Raw genomic sequence first — 20,523 nt, forward strand, 5'->3', positions numbered from 1 at the left:
GGTGTTAATGATGCCTTTCGTTTAGCTTTTCTGTATGTAAATCCCATTTCCTTTAGGCGGTTTCTTACAGTTCGGTCACAGACGTTGACTCCAGTTTCCTCCCATTCGTTCCTCATTTGTTTTGTTGTACATTTTTCGATTTTTGAGACATATTGCTTTAAGTTTTCTGTCTTGACGCTTTGATGTCTTCCTTGGTCTACCAGTATGTTTGCCTTTAACAACCTTCCCATGTTGTTTGTATTTGGTCCAGAGTTTAGACACAGCTGACTGTGAACAACCAACATCTTTTGCAACATTGCGTGATGATTTACTCTCTTTTAAGAGTTTGATAATCCTCTCCTTTGTTTCAATTGACATCTCTCGTGTTGGAGCCATGATTCATGTCAGTCCACTTGGTGCAACAGCTCTCCAAGGTGTGATCACTCCTATTTAGATGCAGACTAACGAGCAGATCTGATATGATGCAGGTGTTAGTTTTGGGGATGAAAATTTACAGGGTGATTCCATAATTTTTTCCTCAGAATTGAGTGATTCCATATTTTTTTCCTCTGCTTGGTCTAAAAAAGTAACCATTACTGACTGCCACAATCTTATTTTCTTGATTTCTTATAGTGTTTCTTAAAGCCAGAAAGTTGCCATTACTAGGGTAGCTACGACCAAGATGGACGCCAAAATAGTTTTTTTTTTTTTTTTCCCTAAAACACCTTTAAACAACATAAACAGCTTAAATATCACAGAGATTCAATGGGAAAACCACTGCAGGTCACAGCAAACTCATTTGTGTTCTAAACTAAATTCATTCATGGGTTTAAGATTCAAAATGTCTGCCAAAATGTGTTTTTTCAGCATTATGCATTATTTCAAGGACACATGAAAATTCAGTAAGGTATATCTTATATGTTATATTCCAATTCTAAGGTGGAACTATGCCAGTATACAAAGGTATATCTAAATATTTAAAAAGGAAGAGTAAAATAGGAGAGTAGAAAAGAGTAGAGTAGAGCCACTTAGGTGCCTGGTCTTGAGAACCAGGGATGGTAGGTTATAAGATAGCCCAACAAAAAACCTATTTTGTTCCAAACTGTGAAATATTTCCAGCATCTGTCAATTTCCTTGTTAAATTTGTGGGTGTGTCAAACCTGCTGCCCTGCTGGAATACGGCGAGTTCCACCGCCGTTCTCTCCAGCACTGTGACCGACACCACTGTGACCGGAACGTCGGCTCCTCTGGGAAAAACTCCGGCAATCCTAACCTCCTGCCAGTCTGAGTGAATCTTACAGATGTCCACTGAGTCAAAGAACCTGCCAAAACCAAACATCAAGCAGACAGCTGTGAACATGTACATGTCACATATGATGTAGAACACCTGCACTTTACTGTCACCATTTCCACATTCACTGTATAACGATAAAGTATCATCTTTGCAAAAGTCTCAAAAATTTGCAACAATCCATTTGTTTACAGTCATATTTATAATGTCCAAAAATCAAATGTGGATTTTTTTTAAAGGTTTTTCACAAAACATTCAAGAAGCAAATAAATTGTCAAGTCACAAACATTCCACAACCACATTTCAGGAGACAACCAAAAAGATGGTCTTGTCACCGGAAACAAACTTCTGATGTATTGTGTGTGTCTGGGACTACATACATACATTTGACTTTTATATATAAAATATTAGATAGCACTGGGAACAGTAACTGTACCTGGATTTAAAAACAGGTTCATGTATTACAATGAAATTTTATGGAGAAGTGGTTCCTGGTTCAAGCACAAGTTGCACAAACTGTAGTGGTGACTGGCCTCAAATTTTTCTTTGTTATCTCTTTTTTCCATTTTCTTTACACACGAAAAAGAAATGGTGCTAAATAGTGCTAAAAGTGGTTCCCCGTATGACTACAAGCCAAATAACCATTTTAATGCTATTTAGCATTAGGTTTTTGTGTGTAATCAGTGCAAGATGTTTTCCATTTATGTCTTCTTGTTCTTCTCATTTTTTAATGACACAAAGCTCTGATGGGTATTAACGTCAGAATCTTGGCTGCCATCCTCCATCATTTGGTGTAGGCAGTAACCGTCGGTCATTATCTCCATGGCTGAGATATGAGCTCCTTTGAGTGCAACTTCTCATGGTTTACCTTGTGAAATCACAGAAGTCCATCCAGAACAGCCCATCCTCAGCACGCTGGGTGCACAGCTCCCTCTTCAGGTGTGGAGGCCAATTTGGCCAGTTGTCTGACCAGGGCCCTGTCCAGGAGAACCGACCCCATGGGTTCCTCAGCTGCAACAACCTGAAACAGGTGGCAGGTGTTATATGCATCCTTGTGTCTTAAAAAAGTGTTCAAACAAACCTGATGTATTCGAACCGATGACACACTTTAACCTTTTACTGAGACTTAGCCAAATTTGCACTGTGTACCAAAAGCAAACAATTTTCAGACAGCAGAGCTTAACAGAGAGGTTTTACGTCTGAGGATAATCATGTAGTCTATGACTATGTCCCATTTCAGCAGCTGCACACGTCTGAGGCCATAATTATCAACCATTTACTTCATAAGTGGAGCGACCAGGATGTCCCATTTCAAAGGCTACTTATGAAACGGCTGATGTTCACAGTCTCCTTTTCCCCGCAAAAGACGGATACACCAGGTGGAGCTTTCACGGCCCAAACAATCCCATGAGACACTGCAATTTTGTTTGTAACAGATTTTGCCGGGGGACAGAGAAATGTAATAACTCAATGCCAAAATGCTTCATGGGCTGGACTGACTCATTTTAGAATGGTTTGTTCTGACCTGCACAGAGTCTGAAGGATTGAAGATGTCATGGAGACTTTTGTACTGAAGTCCTCAGATCTTCACAGGAGTCAAAATATGGTGCAACAAATGTACAGTGGATCCAGAAAGTATTCACAGTGCTTCACTTTTTCCACATTTTATATGACTTTTTTCCTCAAAATTGCATTTACAATATACCCCATAATGAGAATATGAAAAGTTAGGGGTTTTTTTTGTTGCAAATTTATTAAAAATGATAAGGTTGTCGTGTTCCAACAAAAATACAACTTTTACCTGTTCAGGGTAAGAGGAACCCAGGGAGTGAGAAGATAAGGATAAGGTCAGACTGTTATACAAAAAGGTGCCAAAAAACAAAAACAGCACTTAATTCAGATTGTTAAGCCCAGGTTACACATAGACGGTTTTGTCGGCGGGTAGTACGTAGACCGAAGTTCGCGGTAGTTCCGGCTGTTTTCACGGTGGAAAGGGGCGGAGCATTTCGCCGGCATTTTGAGTGCCGTACTAGCCGCAAATACGCGGATAAAACACCACTAAATCCACCAAATAAAGCAGAGTTTTGACGCCGTAGCATCCGGCACACGTCAGGCAATGGGGGTTAATACCCAGTTCTATCCTTTACAATCGCAGGTTAAGACGCGTGAGAATGGCGGTGTTCTGCTGCCGCCGATAATGCCCTGTCTACCGATTTATCCAGGCAAATCCTGCGTTACTCCTGGAACTTTTGCATATAGGCACCGCCCCCAGAGTATAATAGGCTGAAGCAGCTGTCAGTGCAGGGGGAGGAAGATCATACTCAGCCTTTTCTTTTCTCTCCTTTTCCCCTCCTCAATGTGTTGCTCCGTCTCCACTACAGGGCTACCCTCTGCTTCTGAACCAGACCTCTTGGTAAGTCCTTGCCGCTGCCAATTTTCTTTTAGGAGGCATACTGGAGCTTCTCTGCAAAAATATCTGGAGCTGGCCGCGAGTGAGAGACCTGCATGCAGCGCGCTAGCGTTTTTATACTGACCGCCGCTTATTGGCCGTTTGGAACACCGTTAACCAGGAGGTGGAATTTAGAACAGCGTACTGTCCGCTAGCGCCACCGTTTTGTCTGCCTCTGTCGCCGGTTAAAACGCCTTTGAGGACGCCGATGTGGGCTCTATCGCCGTTTTACACACCGTTGGTTAGGGATACAACGCCGGCGGTTACAATTACAGCATAAAATGGACCAGCAAACTGAAGAACACAAGGGTGTGGTTTAAGTAACAAACAATTAACACGTGTGGCAATCACATGTGATAACAAAAGAAAACACCAGAGGGTGGCAGAGAGCAAACCTCTGCAGACAAAGGTGGCTGGAACAAGTGATAATAAAACAAAACACAAGGGGGCAGCAGAGAACAGACTTCCACAAAGAAAAGATGATTGGAACGTGATAATCTCTGAACAGAAAAACAAAACCTCAGAGATAACTGAAGGACTAAAATTAAAGAACATGGACTACAAATAAGAAATACACACAGAGACCAAAAGACAGTAAAAATATAGAATACCAAGTGATACCAAAACGGACTAACAATACAGACATAAACACAGTGATCAAAAGACAATAGAACATAAACCAAACATACCAGACCACAGGGGAAGATGACTAGACCAGGAATGCAACACCAGCTGAGAAACCGAAATCACACTAGGAGGAAATGACCCGACAGGACTAACAAAGAAGGAGATGCAGGACCGAGATAGGTAAGGGTTAATGACAGCAGACATACCCCAAGCATCCAGACAACAAGATGGAACAACACACACACAAAACAGGAGAACAGGTACACCCACAGACCACTTCACATACACACATGAGGAGTGTACGGTGCAACAGGAAGACAGCAGGTGTGGACACAGGGGTGGAACATGGGGAACAGACATAAACCACAAACCAAAAACCCCATCACAGATGGCCCCCCCAAAAATTAAAATAAATAAATAAATCACATGAGAACCATCTCTGGTTCTCAAGACCAGGCACCTAAGTGGCTCTACTCTATTCTACTCTTCTGTTTTTAGGTATTTAGATATACCTTAGTATACACTAGTAGAGTTCTACTTTAGAATTGGAATATATTATAGAAGACATAACTTACTGAATTTTCATGTACATTAAGTATTCACACCCTTTGCTCAAAATTTTGTTGATGCACCTTTGGTAGCAATTACAGCCTCAAGTCTTCTTGAATATGATGCCACAGGATTGGTGCACCTATCTTTGGGCACTGTTGTCCATTCCTCTTTGCAGCACCTCTCAAGCTCCATCAGGTTGGATGGGGAGCGTCAGTGCACAGACATTTTCAGATCTCTCCAGAGATATTCAGTCATATTCAGGTCTTGGCTCTGGCTGGGCCACTCAAGGACATTCACAGAGTTGTCCTGAAGCCACTCCTTTGATATGTTGGCTGTGTGCTTCGGGTCATTGTCCTGCTGAAAGATGAACTGTCACCCCAGTCTGAGGTCAAGAGTGCTGTGGAGCAGGTTTTCATCCAGGATGTCTCTGTACATTGCTGCATTCATCTTTACCTCAATCATGACTAGTCTCCCAGTTCCTGCCACTGAAAAACATCCCCACAGCATGATGCTGCCACCACCATGCTTCACTGTAGGGATGGTGCCTGGATTCCTCTAAACATTATGCCTGGCATTCACATCAAAGAATTCAATCTTTGTCTCATCAGACCAGAGACTTTTGTTATTTATGGTCTAAGAGTTCTTCAGGTGTCTTTAGGCAAACTCCAGGTGAGCTGCCATGTGCCTTTTACTAAGGAGTGGCTTCTGTCTGGTCACTCTACCATACAGGCCTGATTGGTGGATTGCTACAGAGATGATTGTCCTTCAGAAAGGTTCTCCTCTCTCCACAGAGGAATGCTGGAACTCTAACAGAGTGACCATCAGGTTCTTGATCACTTCCCTAACTAAGGCCCTTCTCCCCCAGTCACTCAGTTTAGACAGTTGGCCAGCTCTAGGAAGAGTCCTGGTGGGCCCAAGCTTCTTCCATTTATGGATGATGGAGGGCACTGTGCTCATTGGGATGTTCAAAGCAGCAGAAATGTTTCTAGATTAGAGATTAGATTAGATAGAACTTTATTAATCCCTTGGGAAGACTCCCTCAGGGAATTGACGTTCCAGCAGCACTGTATAGCAGCACACGGTAAGAAGCACATAGAGCATGAAAAGTGAAAGTTAAAAAAAATTGCAGATATAAATATAAATACAAATATAATATGTTGGTAGTTTCCTCGCTTGCGAGGATAGTGGGAAGGCCTTTTTTTAGTTTATTTTCTACAAGCCCTCTGGTGGCTGAAAAGTCCGATGCAGGATGCACAAGACCTGTTACACTTGGGGCAAATGAACACTTGAGTAGGCTGGGCTTGTGCTGCTGCCCGCTCTTTCTGTCTTTGACGCTTCTGGCCTGAGGCCTCACTTCTTTCTGCCTCAAACTTCAGGCTGGCAGATTTGATGCTGGAACGCCAGCTGAGTCTATCTGTAGCTAGATGCTGCCTTGACTGATGCTGAATGCCTGCAAGGGAGAGCTGTTTCTTCAGCTGGTCCTTATAGCGCTTTTTGGGGGCCCCTTGGTTTCGTCTCCCTTCCTTGAGCTTGCCAAAGAGAATTAATTTCAGCATGCGTGTATCATCCATCCTGGCTACGTAGCCTGCCCAACGAAGCTGTTGTTTGAGTATAATAGACTCCATGCTGGGCAATTTGGCTTTGGTAAGGATGTCCTCATTTGAGACATAGTCCTGCCACTTGATCCCAAAGATGTTTCGGAGACAACGCTGATGAAAGCATTCCAGTAATCTGATCTGCTGGTGATACAGAACCCATGTTTCAGCTCCATACAGGAGGGTAGGGACCACAATGGTTCTGTAAACCTGCACTTTTGTGGAAAGGCGTAGTGCATGATTCTGCCAGACTTTCTTTGAGAGTCAACCAAAAGAACTGCTGGCCTTGGCAAGGCGACTGTCTAGGTCTTTGGCAACAGATGCGTCGTTTGAGATAACACTACCGAGATACGTGAAGTGCTCTACTGCATTCAGGCTGGTACCCTCGATGTTGATTTGGGGTGGGGTATATGCTGTATGGGGGACCGGTTGATATAGCACTTCTGTCTTTCTCAGGCTGATGGTGAGGCCAAAGGCTCTTGCTGCTTCAGCAAAACAGTTGACAATGTGCTGCAAGGCTTGCTCCGTATGGGCAACGAGGGCGCAGTCATCTGCAAAGAGCAGCTCCATGATTACCTGTTCTGTGATCTTAGTGTAGGACAGAAGGCGCCACAAATTAAACAGACTTCCGTTGGTTCTGAAGCAGATATAGATGCTGTCTGTCAAGTCTTCTTTGGCCTATTATATTATATTCTGAAATATAATATAAATATAAATACCATAAATACTGATCGCTACTGATTTAGTGGCTCCTGTTCCTCTCCTTCCCATCCTCTGTCCCCCGATTTGTGCCTCAAGACAATCCTGTCTCGAAGGTCTACAGACAATTCCTTTGACTGAATGCTTGGTTTCTGCTCTGATCTGCACTATTAGCTGTGGGGCTTTATATGTAGACAGGTGTGTGCTTTTTCAAATCATGTCCGATCAACTGAATTTACCCCGAGTGGACTCAAATAAGATGTGCAAACATCTCAGGGATGAAGATGCACCTGAGCTCAATTTGACAAAGGCTGTGAATCCTTATCTTCTTCTTCTTTTTTTGGTTGCTCTTGTTCGGGGTCGCCACAGCAGATCAATAATTTCCATCTCACCCTGACCTCTGTAACTTCTTCTGTCACACCAATCACTTGCATGTCCTCCTGCACTACATCCATAAACCTCCCCTTTGTCCTCCCTCTTCTCCTCCTACCTGGTGGCTTCGTCCTCAGCATCCTTCTCCCTATATACTCTGGCTCTCTGCTCTGCACATGTCCAAACCATCTCAAGCTCGCCTCTCTGACTTCGGAGCTGTCTCTCTGATATGTTTATTGCTAATCCTGTCCATTCTCGTCACTCCCAAAGAGAATCACAACATCTTCAGCTCTGCCTCCTCCAGCTCTGGCTCCTGTCTTTTTGTTTGTGCAACTGTCTCTAAGGCGTACAACATAACTGTCTTGTAAACTTTCACATTCACTCTTGCAGATATTCTTTTTATAAAAGAGTCTGGTTAGAAACTCCACTGCCATCTCTCCTGGACATTAGCATACTTCCACTGGAATGTCATCTGGTCCAACTGCCTTTCCACTCTTTGTCCTCATCATAGATGCCCACACTTCATCCTTACTAATCTGTTGCACTTCCTGATTTACTCTCTCGACATCATCCAGCCTTTTCTCAGTCTCATTTTCTTCATTCATCAGCTCCTCAAAATATTCCCTCTGCTTTCTCAATACACTCTCCTCGTTTGTCAGCACATTACAATCTGCAATCTTTTACCACCCTAACATGCTGCACAGCTCTGTCCCTTTGTCTGGCCATTCTGCACAAGTCCCTTTCTCCTTCCTTACGATTCAACTTCTTGTGCAGCTTGTTATATGCCTTTTCCTTTAGCTTTTGCTACTTCACTTTTCAACTTACACCGCATCTCCTTGTACTCCTGTTTCCTTTCTTCATCTCTCTGGCTATCATAGATTATTTTTTGCTAACCTCTTACTCCTTATGCTTTCTTGGATATCTTTGTTCCACCACCATGACTCCTTGTCTTCCTTCTGCTGTCCAGATGTAACACCCAGTACCTTCCTAGCTGTTTCCCTCACCACATCTGCAGTACTTTTCCATTTGTCCAAAACTTCTTCCCCTCCATCCAATGCCTGTCACACTTGCTCACTGAATTTCACACAACAGTCTTCCTCCCTCAGCTTCCACCATCTGATCCTTTGTTGAGCTCTGACTCTCTTCTTCTTCACCTCTAAAGTCATCCTACAAGCCACCATCCTGTGCTGTCTAGCTACACTCTCTCCTGCCACCACCTCACAGTCTCCAATTTATTTTAGCTTGCATCTCCTACAAAGAATGCAGTCCACCTGTGCGCACCGTCCTCCACTCTTATATGTCACCCTGTGCTCCTCCCTTTGCTTAAACTAGATATTCACCACAGCCATTTCCATTGTTTTGCAAAATCAACCACTGTCTGCCCTTCCACATTCCTGTCCTTGATACTATATCTACCCATTACTTCCTCATTACCTCTGTTCCCTAGACCAAGATGCCCATTGAAGTCCACTCCAATCACAACTCTTTCATGCTTGGGCACACTCTCCACCACCTCATCTGACTCATTTCAAAAATCTTCATTCATCTTCATCTTGCAACCTACCTGTGGGGCAAATCCACTCCATATGCCCCACAGGTAGGTTCATCATATCATCCTCACTCCTACGATTTCCAAAATCACACTCATCACGCTGTCAGACACTTGCTTAACCTCCAAAATATTCTTAACATACTCTTCCTTTAAAATAACCCCAACGCCATTTCTCATCCTATCCTCATCATGATACAACAACTTGAACCCACTGCCTATGCTCCTGGTCTTACTTCCCTTCCACTTAGTCTTTTGCACACACAATATATCTACCTTTCTCTTCCACATCATATCAGCCAGCTATCTCCCTTTACCAGTCATACTACCAACATTCAAAGTCCCGACTCTCACTTCCAACCTTCTAGTTTTCCTCATCTCCTGCTGTTTGTAGAAACATTCTCCTCCTCCTCTTCTTCACCCAGCAGTAGCCCAATTTCTGCTGGCAGCCTCGTGGGCAATGACACCGATGGCAGTTGTTGTTAACCTGGTGTCGCTGACCGAATGGTCCCCCCTAAAAATCGGTCCGCCTTTTGCATCTGCACATGCAACATTTCAGCAGCACGTCTGAGACAGTCTCTTAACCCAAAGCAATCAAATGGATTAATGGGATTAATAACCATCAGATGTTAAAGGTAAAACCTCTTAAATCATTCTAAAGTCTGTTTTAAGCAGAAATGAGGTTGTTTTAAGCAGAAACGAGGCAAAAATCTGTGATGCTTTGAAATGTCCAACGCAGTGAACGCATCAGCTAGCAGCTCGTTTAGCCACAGTGCTCTGATCGCTTCCTCCGTCTTTTAATATGAAAATATGCTATATTTATGTGGAAATGATTGTTGTACAAAAGCTTCAGATATCTGTCACTGAGATAGATGATGACTGGACTTCAGTTTGAAGCAGAAGCAAGGTGTTAATCCGTGAACTGTGTCATCAAGGGAGACTGATTTTTAGGGGGACCGTTTGGTCTGTGACACCGGTCTAAACCCCTTCTGCCTCAGGGCATGGAGTACAGCTCATGGCAAGTCATACCTTTTATTATTATATCACTGTGATTTTCCCTTATACCAATATGTTCTAAGATCTTTTATTTAAAAAAACAAAAAAACAAGTTTCTTCTTGATTAAATATACCCTTAAGGTACGCTTTGTGAACACTGTTAACTGTTTCATGTATGACAGATTTTTCTTTTTGTAAACATCGAGTGTCATTGATACTTCCTTTAACACATAAACAAAAATCATTGGCTTCCATTTCTTAATATATGTTTTTTCTTTGGTACAACGCTGGTCTTTCTGAAAAAATATACATACAATACAATATACATTACAAAGTCTGAAGAGTTTCATGGGACAAAGACCTTAGAAGGGTGCAGACCCTGAATGACAGCCTCTTTGTCTTTCTGCTGTTTCAGAATGGAAGACTAATTCTGTATTTTTCTTCAACAGTGTGAGAATTTATCATTTTGTTGTCTGTATTGTTGTGTTTTCTTAAATGCCATTGTGTTTTCTCACTTTGTCCATTTGTTTTGTGAAATTTTGCTGTTTGGTGCCACAGGGCCACTGTATTTTCTAGCACAATTATGTTGGTTTCCACATTATTCCTGATGACATACAGATCACCTGTGACTCTCGACGTCACGAACATCGAGGACAGAGTAGGCGTGTCGCGGCCGTAAACCTACAGACTCATATTCCATGTCATCCACCTTCATGTTTCCACCACCGCAAGATGCCCCCATCAAGAAACTAATGGCACAGCACAGAGTTGTAAATAGTATAACATCATAAAGTAATATATATATTTAATTTGAGCAGACTGGAATACACAAACCAGCTTGGGGTTCTGTGGTTTCTGTTCTTACTCACCCCGCTTCTTTGGAACTCAGCATCCTGGCCCAGATGAGGTCAGTGTCGATGGGTTCTTCTTTGGGGTTGGTGGCGCTGACCTGGAGGGCCAGCGACTCACAGGGAGCCCCAGTCAGCGTACAGAGACCCTCGATGGCACGACCAGCCTGCAGAGCATAGTAGGAACCATGGAGCTTGGCTAAAGCTTTTTCAATCAGTGCCACCCAAAGCTGCTTCCGCTGAGCCTGCAGAATCCCAAAAGTTATTGATCAAAAAGAAAAATAGTAATCCAGTAAGCCAGCTTGTATCTACTCATCTTTGCTATTGATTCCCGCAGTTTCTAGAATATGTCACACCATTATTCTGTACAGTAGTGTTCAGAATAATAGTAGTGCTATGTGACTAAAAAGATTAATCCCGGTTTTGAGTATATTTCTTATTGTTACATGGGAAACAAAGTACCAATAGATTCTGTAGATTCTCACAAATCCAACAAGACCAAGCATTCATGATATGCACACTGTTAAGGCTATGAAATTGGGATATTAGTAAAAAAGTAGAAAAGGGGGTGTTCACAATAATAGTAGTGTGGCATTCAGTCAGTGAGTTTGTCAGTTTTGTGGAACAAACAGGTGTGAATCAGGTGTCCCCTATGTAAGGATGAAGCCAGCACCTGTTGAACATGCTTTTCTCTTTGAAAGCTTGAGGAAAATGGGACGTTCAAGACATTGTTCAGAAGAACAGCATAGTTTGATTAAAAAGTTGATTGGAGAGGGGAAAACTTATACGCAGGTGCAAAAAATTATAGGCTGTTCATTTACAATGATCTCCAATGCTTTAAAATGGACAAAAAAAAAAAAACAGAGATGTGTGGAAGAAAACGGAAAACAACCATCAAAATGGATAGAAGAATAACCAGAATGGCAAAGGCTCACCCATTGATCAGCTCCAGGATGATCAAAGACAGTCTGGAGTTACCTGTATGTGCTGTGACAGTTAGAAGACGCCTGTGTGAAGCTAATTTATTTGCAAGAATCCCCCGCAAAGTCCCTCTGTTAAATAAAAGATGTGCAGAAGAGGTTACAATTTGCCAAAGAACACATCAACTGGCCTAAAGAGAAATGGAGGAATATTTTGTGGACTGATGAGAGTAAAATTGTTCTTTTTGGGTCCAAGGGCCACAGACAGTTTGTGAGACGACCCCCAAACTCTGAATTCAAGCCACAGTTCACAGTGAAGACAGTGAAGCATGGTGGTGCAAGCATCATGATATGGGCATGTTACTCCTACTATGGTGTTGGGCCTATATATCGCAGGTATCATGGATCAGTTTGGATATGTCAAAATACTTGAAGAGGTCATGTTACCTTATGCTGACAAGGACATGCCCTTGAAATGGGTGTTTCAACAAGACAATGACACCAAGCACACTGGTAAACAAGCAAAATCTTGGTTCCAAACCAACAAAATTAATGCCTCGCAGATGTGAATAAATCATGAAAAACTGTGGTTATATAACTAAATACTAGTTTAGTGATTCACAGGATTGCTAAAAAAGCAGTTTGAACATAATAGTTCTGAGTTTGTAGCGTCAACAGCAGATGCTACTATTATTGTGAACACCCCCTTTTCTACTTTTTTTTACTAATAGCCCAATTTCATAGCCTTAAGAGTGTGCATATCATGAATGCTTGGTCTTGTTGGATTTGTGAGAATCTACTGAATCTACTGGTACCTTGTTTCCCATGTAACAATAAGAAATATACTCAAAACCTGGATTAATCTTTTTAGTCACATAGCACTACTATTATTCTGAACACTACTGTATGTGGAACTCACTTTGTAACACAGCGTTTCCCTCAGGGCGAGTTTAACAACAGACAGGAACTTATTGTAGCACATGTGCACACCACAGCATGTGCTGTTACTTAAGATAAGCACTTTTAGATTCCAAAAATAAGCAGGCTGGACAAATAAACATGCCTTGAACAACATATTTTGTTATTTGATGTCGTTTGGACAAAAGGAATTGTTAGATGGACACAGGTGGAGACATGAAAAGTAGATTTTTGGGAGAACCGACAAGGTGTGTAAGGCACAGAAAAGGATTCATATGAAACATTCATATGAAAGAATTTTCATTTGTAATTTTACTTGTAAAAGAGCATTAGTATAAAATGTAGTCAACATGTGCCAACACCAACAATATGACTTAAGTAAAAATACATGCACACATGTTCAACCACTTATCCAGGATTCGATCGCAGGGCTTTTGTAAAAATAAATAGTTAATGTTAAAAAGTTTGCCAGGAAAAAAAAAAAACTCCTGTCTTTTTTTCATTTAATATGTTAAGCTCCCGCTGTGCATTGTTCTGAGGAAACATGAATGCGTATTAATGGTTCATGTTCCCACACTATGACCCAAAGTGACCTCAGTGACCCCAGTGACCTCATGTCATGTGACTCACCTGAGAAAAGAGGAGGTGTCCATTTTCATCACAAGGTAGCATGTCGTCCACCAGCACCGCAGTCCAGGAGCCGTCTTTACACAGACGCACCTGATAGGCTCCTTCCGGGCACAGCGAGCGGGTCAGCATCACTTTCTCCACCAGCTCGGGTCGTTCAGCCAGAACAGCCAAAGCGCTCAGGAACCTTCATCCAAAACATTCAGCGAGTGTAAAGATTTATTTAAAAAGCACAGTAGGATTTAGTACAGCACATAACTCTGCCAAACACATCAGATGTATGAACGTAGACGAACGTATATTCAATATGCATAGTTTATTTTTTGTATTGTGGGCGGTCCATGAATTATTTGACAAAAATGTTACAAAAACGCTGCATGGTTGTTACAATTATATTTTAACTTTGTTACATCATTCAGTGTATTTTGCCAAATTATTTAGTCCTTTTATCCATCTTGATATGAACAAAACCTTCACTCTGACTGTTCTTTAAAAAGTAATATTGCAGTTTAATTTCTCTGTAATATGCAAGTTATTTGTTTTTATCAGATGTAAAATTCAGTGTTTCTGCACTCTTGGTGGTTTTTGCCTTTACCGTCTCATTAAACAATGGAACATCCGGTTTATCATCTGCTGTACGCTGCCAATACGAGGTCTATTAGAAAAGTATCCGACCTTATTATTTTTTTCAAAAACCATATGGATTTGAATCACGTGTGATTGCGTCAGACAAGCTTGAACCCTCCTGCGCATGCGTGAGTTTTTCCACGCCTGTCGGTTGCGTCATTCGCCTGTGAGCAGGCTTTGAGTGAGGAGTGGTCCACCCCCTCGGCGGATTTTCATTGTCTTTTTTTTTTTCTTCTTTTTACACAAACACAAAACAAAAACAGAACCAAATATATAACAACAACAACAACACCCCAGCTCAAAATCAAAAATACCAAACTCATAAAAAAAAAAAAATAAATAAAAAGAGATACAATTTAAAAAAGAAACATGGGCATTCCACTATTGATAAAATGACCTTTGTACATCACAGAAAGCCCCACGAAAAAATAGCTGCCAAATCCAGACCAACATACCGCAAATAAGGGTCCCATATTTTATAGAATGCATCTTCCTTATTATGTAGCTTACTCGTTAGGAAGTCCAATGAAATATATTCAAGAACAGTCCGCTGCCACTGTGTTCTTGATGGGGCTTTGTCTATAATCCAGTTCGAGAGGACACATTTCCTAGCACAGAAAGTAAGCATCATGTAAAGTTGTCTTTCACATTTCTTCTTAATGTTATTATTTGTCATTCCCAGCAACATATACAATGGGTTACATTCAGTAATAATAGAAAGGATCTTGTCCAATTCACCTTTTATACTAAACCAAAATTGTTGTATTTTCCTACAGGACTAAAGACAGTGAATGAGGTTACCCACCTCTGTTTTACACTTAGGGCAGAGCGGAGAAAGGTCTGAATTAAATCTGTGACGCTGAGAAGGAGATATATGAACACGATGCAAAATCTTAAGTTGCATTGCTTTTACCCTATTACAAACACTCAAAGACCCTGCGTTCTCCCAAGTTTCATTCCAGGCCTCGTCACTGATCACCAAAGCTAGCTCCCTCTCCCATGTCCCCGTCAAATGAGTCAAATCTGAGCCTTCATATTCTCTTAATAAACCATAGCAAGTCTTAATAGAGCTTTTAAGTTTAGGCTGAAATAGTTGTTTTTCACAATCAGTGACAGTTTGGTTGGCAAGTATAGCTGTGTTCTTTAAGATATAATCTCTCACTTGCAGGTACCGAAAAAAGTCACGTCTGTGAATTCCATATTTATTTATTAACTGGTCGAAGGACATTAGATTTGATCCATCCATCAAATCAGAAAGGGTAGATATACCTTTTTCTGCCCACACAGGAAAACCAGAGTTCAAAGTCCCAGCCCGGAAAAGGGGATTGCCACATAACGGAGTGAAGAGAGATGTTAAGTGAGACCTACCCTCCATCTTTTGAATTATTTTCCAAACTCTGACAGTACATAAAGTGAGAGGGTTACTACAGAATATTTTTTGAATTTTACCTTTTTTCAGGAATAGTAAATTTTTCAGAGGGAGGTTGGACATGGAACTTTCTATATCAAACCAGAGAGAAACAGGTTCTTCCACCCAGTCCGCTGCCACACACATATGGGCACTGAGCTGATACTTTCTTATGTCTGGGAGATCAAGCCCCCCCTTTGAAGATGAGAGGCATAACGTAGATATTTTAAGGTGAGGCTTTCTCCCCGCCCATATAAATGCACTAAACCAGCCATTCAAAGTCTTAACAGTCTTATGTGAAAAAATAACTGGGACCATCTGAATCGGATATAATAGCCTGGGTAAGATGTTCATTTTAAGAAGACCAACTTGGCCGAGCCAAGACAAAGGCAAAGTCTTCCACCTCTCCAAGTCCAATTTAATGCACTCAAACAGAGAGGTGAAATTACATTTATACATCTGATCAAAAGCAGGTGTAATCTTAATCCCTAAATAGACAAAGCCGGCCGATATCAAATCTATCATTCTGTTCCAAAATTTTAGAAAAGGTGGTTTCACGGTAGCTCGTAGACCACCTTGTTTGCTGTTTGTACACCTTTGAGCGGTCCCTCTTTGTGTAGAGTGTGGACTCACATGATGATTTCTTCATTCACAGACTCGGTTTGTCGCGGCCACCTGGGGGGTGTCGGCGGGGTCCTTGGGTCCCGAACTGGTTCTGGCTCCGGACCGTTAGTGCTGCTGGGAGCGCACCGTTTACCACCTCGCCAGACCGCACACTTATTTGTTTGTATATTTATCACTTCACTGTTATGTTTATTAAACTCAGTTATCCTTTGTACCGTGCTCTGCTTATTTTATACTGTGTCCTTCAAACGCTGGTCGGTTCTCCGGGCTGCGTCCGACACATAACAAAGTACATACATTTAAAGTTGACATACTAGTATTATATGCAAATAAACAAGATGAGCTCTAGGCCCCCTTCCAATATTTAGCCATGGCAAGAAAACAAACAAACAAAAAAAGAAGAGCTGGGGTGGCACACAACAAATGTCTAAAACAAGACAAACAAACAAAGCCTAACATTGGCAAAAAAAAAATAAACCAACACTGTTCTACTCCTAAAATGGAGAAGTTAAGTGTAAAGGTTTTCTAACAGTAAAAGAGAAACACCTAGTCAAAAAAGAAGAAAAAAAAAAACACCGTAAAGGTGGCTGCAACACCAGTAACGACCCACGAATAGAAACTTCAAAATAAGAGGGGATGTAATAAAATGTCATCAGCGTACAGTTATTCACAGCATGATGTAGGGGATCTAAAGTCCACAAGAGATTGGGAGCAAATCCAGTCCAACGTTTACTCACCATCCACAACAGGGGTTACATCCAGCGACTCAATAAAGTCTTTCACATCAGAAACCTCCTTGAAAATCTTAGTCGAGCCATGGTGGGTTACTTTCAACAAAGCGGGGTAGATCTGTCTGTAATCTGCCCCGATAGCACGAAGACGTCTCTTCACCTCATCAAAACACTTCCGCTTACGCACGACAGCAGCCGAAAAATCTTGAAATATCATCACAGTGGCGTTCTCGTACTTCAGGGGTCGGTCATTCCTACTCATCTCCCACACTGCATTCATGATCCTCTGCTTATCCTGGAAATTATGCAGCCTCACCAGCGCGGGACGTGGTCTCTGGCCAGTGCGCAGGACCAAAGTTGTAGTGTGGTGCGCTCTATCCACTTTAAGCCGGCCCGCTTTCTGTCTTAATGTTCAAAAGTTCAGGTAACCATCTCTCAAAAAAACAAGTAGGCTCGTTACCCTCAGCGCCTTCTGGAAGGCCAACAATGTGAATGTTATTCCTTCTTCCCCTGTTTTCCAAATCATCCATGCACTCCGCGAGCTCCGCAACCTGCTTCTCCAAAGTTCCGAGGCTGTCCATGGTCGGGACCGCGTCATCCTCCACAGCCGAGATCCGGGCCTCCGCCTCCTTCAAACGCACCTCATGGTCCTCCAGTTGCTTCCCCTGTGCTTGTAGATGCAAAGAAACCGGCCCAAGCTTGTCCTCGATAACTTTAGTGAGATTCACAGTCACCTCACGAGTCACCACACAGATCACCTCGCAAAGCGCTGGGTCCATTCCCTCTGGCCCGGCGCCAGCCTCCATGCTAGCTCCCTCGTTAGCCTCATTACTCTGCAGACTGGAGCTCTCCGCGGCGTCGACTATCAGAGCTTTCCTACGCGGCATGTTGTCAGACTGTTTCAAAAAGTAATTACTGATACTCATCACAGATTCCCCAATAACAAGTGTCCGTATTGTAGCTCTATTTGTGGGTTATAAGTGTAAAATCAGAGAAGTGGAGTACTAGCTCTCCCAGACACAGCCTCACTTCAAGCCGCCATTATGAAAACCCCCCCACGATATTGCAGTTTAATTTCTCTGTAATATGCAAGTTATTTGTTTTTATCAGATGTAAAATTCAGTGTTTCTGCACTCTTGGTGGTTTTTGCCTTTACCGTCTCATTAAACAATGGAACATCCGGTTTATCATCTGCTGTACGCTGCCAATACGAGGTCTATTAGAAAAGTATCCGACCTTATTATTTTTTTCAAAAACCATATGGATTTGAATCACGTGTGATTGCGTCAGACAAGCTTGAATCCTCGTGCGCATGCGTGAGTTTTTCCACGCCTGTCGGTTGCGTCATTCGCCTGTGAGCAGGCTTTGAGTGAGGAGTGGTCAGCGGATTTTCATTGTCAGGAAATGGCGGAATGATTTGGGTTTTTTTTCCATCAGAATTTTTTCAGAAACTGTTAGAGACTGGCACCTGGAAAACATTTGAAAAATTTATCTGGCTTTCGGTGAAAATTTTACGGGCTTCACAGAGAATAAGGTAGTTACTACAGCTTTAAGGATGCTCGGCGCGCCGCGCTCCGTGCCGCCATTGAGAGCCACAAACCACTGTATCATTTCAAAATGGATGGCTCTGTGGAGCCGGGACCGTTGTGTGTCCCGTGAGGCTTCATCACGGCATTGCTTTGCGCCATGCGGCACCGCCGCGACGCGCGGAATTCCTCCGCACGTCTGTCTCAATGTGCCGAAAAAGTGCTGATGTCCACGTCTTTTCACAATTCCTGTGCTAGTTAGACGACGTCCCGGATAAAATAGCGTCCAGTTTGGAAATGAACGGCACATTCCATTGTTACAGGAGTTTTTGTCATGGAAAGAGGAGCAGAGGCTTCGCGCGTTGCGGCGGTGCTGCATGGCGCACAGCAACACCGTGATGAAGCCTCACGGGACATGTTCTGGCATGTCCAGGCACATCCACAATTTCTTGAATAATCACTCGATGGAAAAACCACCAACAGCTGTCTGAACGCCATCTCAAAGCCGTCCTGTGAGACCAAAACGGAGGTGTTCCTTTGTCTCGCTCCATCAGCAAATCGGTCATGACACGCGAAGCCTCTGCTCAGCTTTCCATGACAAAATCTCTTGTTAAAAGTGAAATCTGCCGGAAAATGGTTGATGTCCAGCTCTTGTGATAACCAGAGAAAGTGCACACGACGGTCCCGGCTCCACAGAGCCATCCATTTTGAAATGATCCGGTAGTTTGTGGCTCTCGATGGTGGCACGGAGCGCGGCGCGCCGAGCGTCCTTAAAGCCGGCCTTAAAGCCATCCTTAAAGCTGTAGTAACACTCCATATTCTCTGTGAAGCCCATAAAATTTTCACCGAAAGCCAGATAAATTTTTCTAATGGTTTCCAGGTGCCAGTCTCTAACAGTTTCTGAAAAAATTCTGATGGAAAAAAAAGCCCAAATCATTCCGCCATTTCCTGACAATGAAAATCCGCCGAGGGGATGGACCACTCCTCATTCAAAGCCTGCTCACAGGCGAATGACGTAACCGACAGGCGTGGAAAAACTCACGCATGCGCACGAGGGTTCAAGCTTGTCTGACGCAATCACACGTGATTCAAATCCATATGGTTTTTGAAAAAAATAATAAGGTCGGAAACTTTTCTAATAGACCTCGTATATGAATGGAGCATTAATCCATCAAAATGGAGTTTCTATGAAACTGCTCACCAGCAGTTACCCAGAAGTCCCTGCAGGATGTCAGACGGGCGAAGAGTGCGGAAAACTGACCACTTGACACCTCGGTCTCTGAAGTTACAAGAGACGATTTCTTGAGGTCGAAGCCACATTTTGACCCGCTGCTGGATGCTGTCGTCTGCTGGGAAGCCCACCGACTCTGGACCAGGAGGGAAGCTGTCATCCACAAACATCAATGAATTCTAGAGGAGATGAAACAACAAAGTACAAACACAGTGCCAATAACTACACTCTGTAAAAGAATAAATGTAACAAAAAGAGGTCAAAACTGATTAGAGTGTCTGATTGGGTTAATGACAACAAATGAGCACAAATAGCATTGGAACAATTAGAAAGAAGGCAAATACGTTCATGCTCCCAGACTTGACTTGTCCTTCCATATTCATCTAGAGATGTGAAGGGAACATGGCCATGTGTTTTTATTTGACATCATCACTATAATCCTGAATGTTCAAATTAATTAAAAAGATCAAGTAGTGTAAACTCAAAGTTTGAAGAAAATGTTCTACTAACTTAAAAATTTTGAGTCTAACATGGTCTTGCTTTTTGAGTAAATTAAACTCAGAATTTTTGATTGACTTGAGCTAATTGTATCTGAAGTTAGCAAAACTTCAAAGCATTACTTAAACACAACTTAAAAGAATTAAGTAATTATATATGAAAATATATGAGCTGACTTAATGAACACCTTAGCAGGAGTGGTGGCCAAGTGGTTAGTGTGCTTGGTTTTGGTGCAGTAGGTTCCTGGTTCAAACCCCATCCCTGCTACATTCCTCCATGCAATGTGGAGTTACGGGAGGGGTATCTGGTGTAAAATTTGTGCCAAATCATCACAGAGATCCACCTCAGTTCTGCTGGTGACCCGAGTGGGAAAACAAGGGAGCAGTTTTACTTAATGAACACTTTAATGTAATCGTAATCATGAAGTCCAGGTAGCATTTAATCAAAACTTTTAAG

At 42.4% G+C, this 20,523-nt stretch overlaps 1 protein-coding gene across 1 annotated transcript in view; it reads right to left on the reverse strand.

Moving 5' to 3' along the window:
• The window catches only part of LOC117528116 (calpain-15-like), a 71,811-nt gene that overhangs the window by 29,010 nt on the left and 22,278 nt on the right, over positions 1-20,523 (reverse strand). Inside the window, exons 6-11 of the mRNA XM_034190676.1 lie at positions 19,540-19,748; positions 13,426-13,609; positions 10,979-11,202; positions 10,733-10,858; positions 2,139-2,291; positions 1,140-1,301 (exon numbers count right to left, since the gene is read on the reverse strand). Coding sequence (XP_034046567.1) covers positions 1,140-1,301; positions 2,139-2,291; positions 10,733-10,858; positions 10,979-11,202; positions 13,426-13,609; positions 19,540-19,748 — 1,058 coding nt within the window. The remainder of the gene's footprint in view (positions 1-1,139; positions 1,302-2,138; positions 2,292-10,732; positions 10,859-10,978; positions 11,203-13,425; positions 13,610-19,539; positions 19,749-20,523) is intronic.

Source organism: Thalassophryne amazonica, chromosome 16 (assembly GCF_902500255.1).
Source record: "Thalassophryne amazonica chromosome 16, fThaAma1.1, whole genome shotgun sequence".
In the NCBI taxonomy this organism is placed as follows: Eukaryota; Metazoa; Chordata; class Actinopteri; order Batrachoidiformes; family Batrachoididae; genus Thalassophryne; species Thalassophryne amazonica.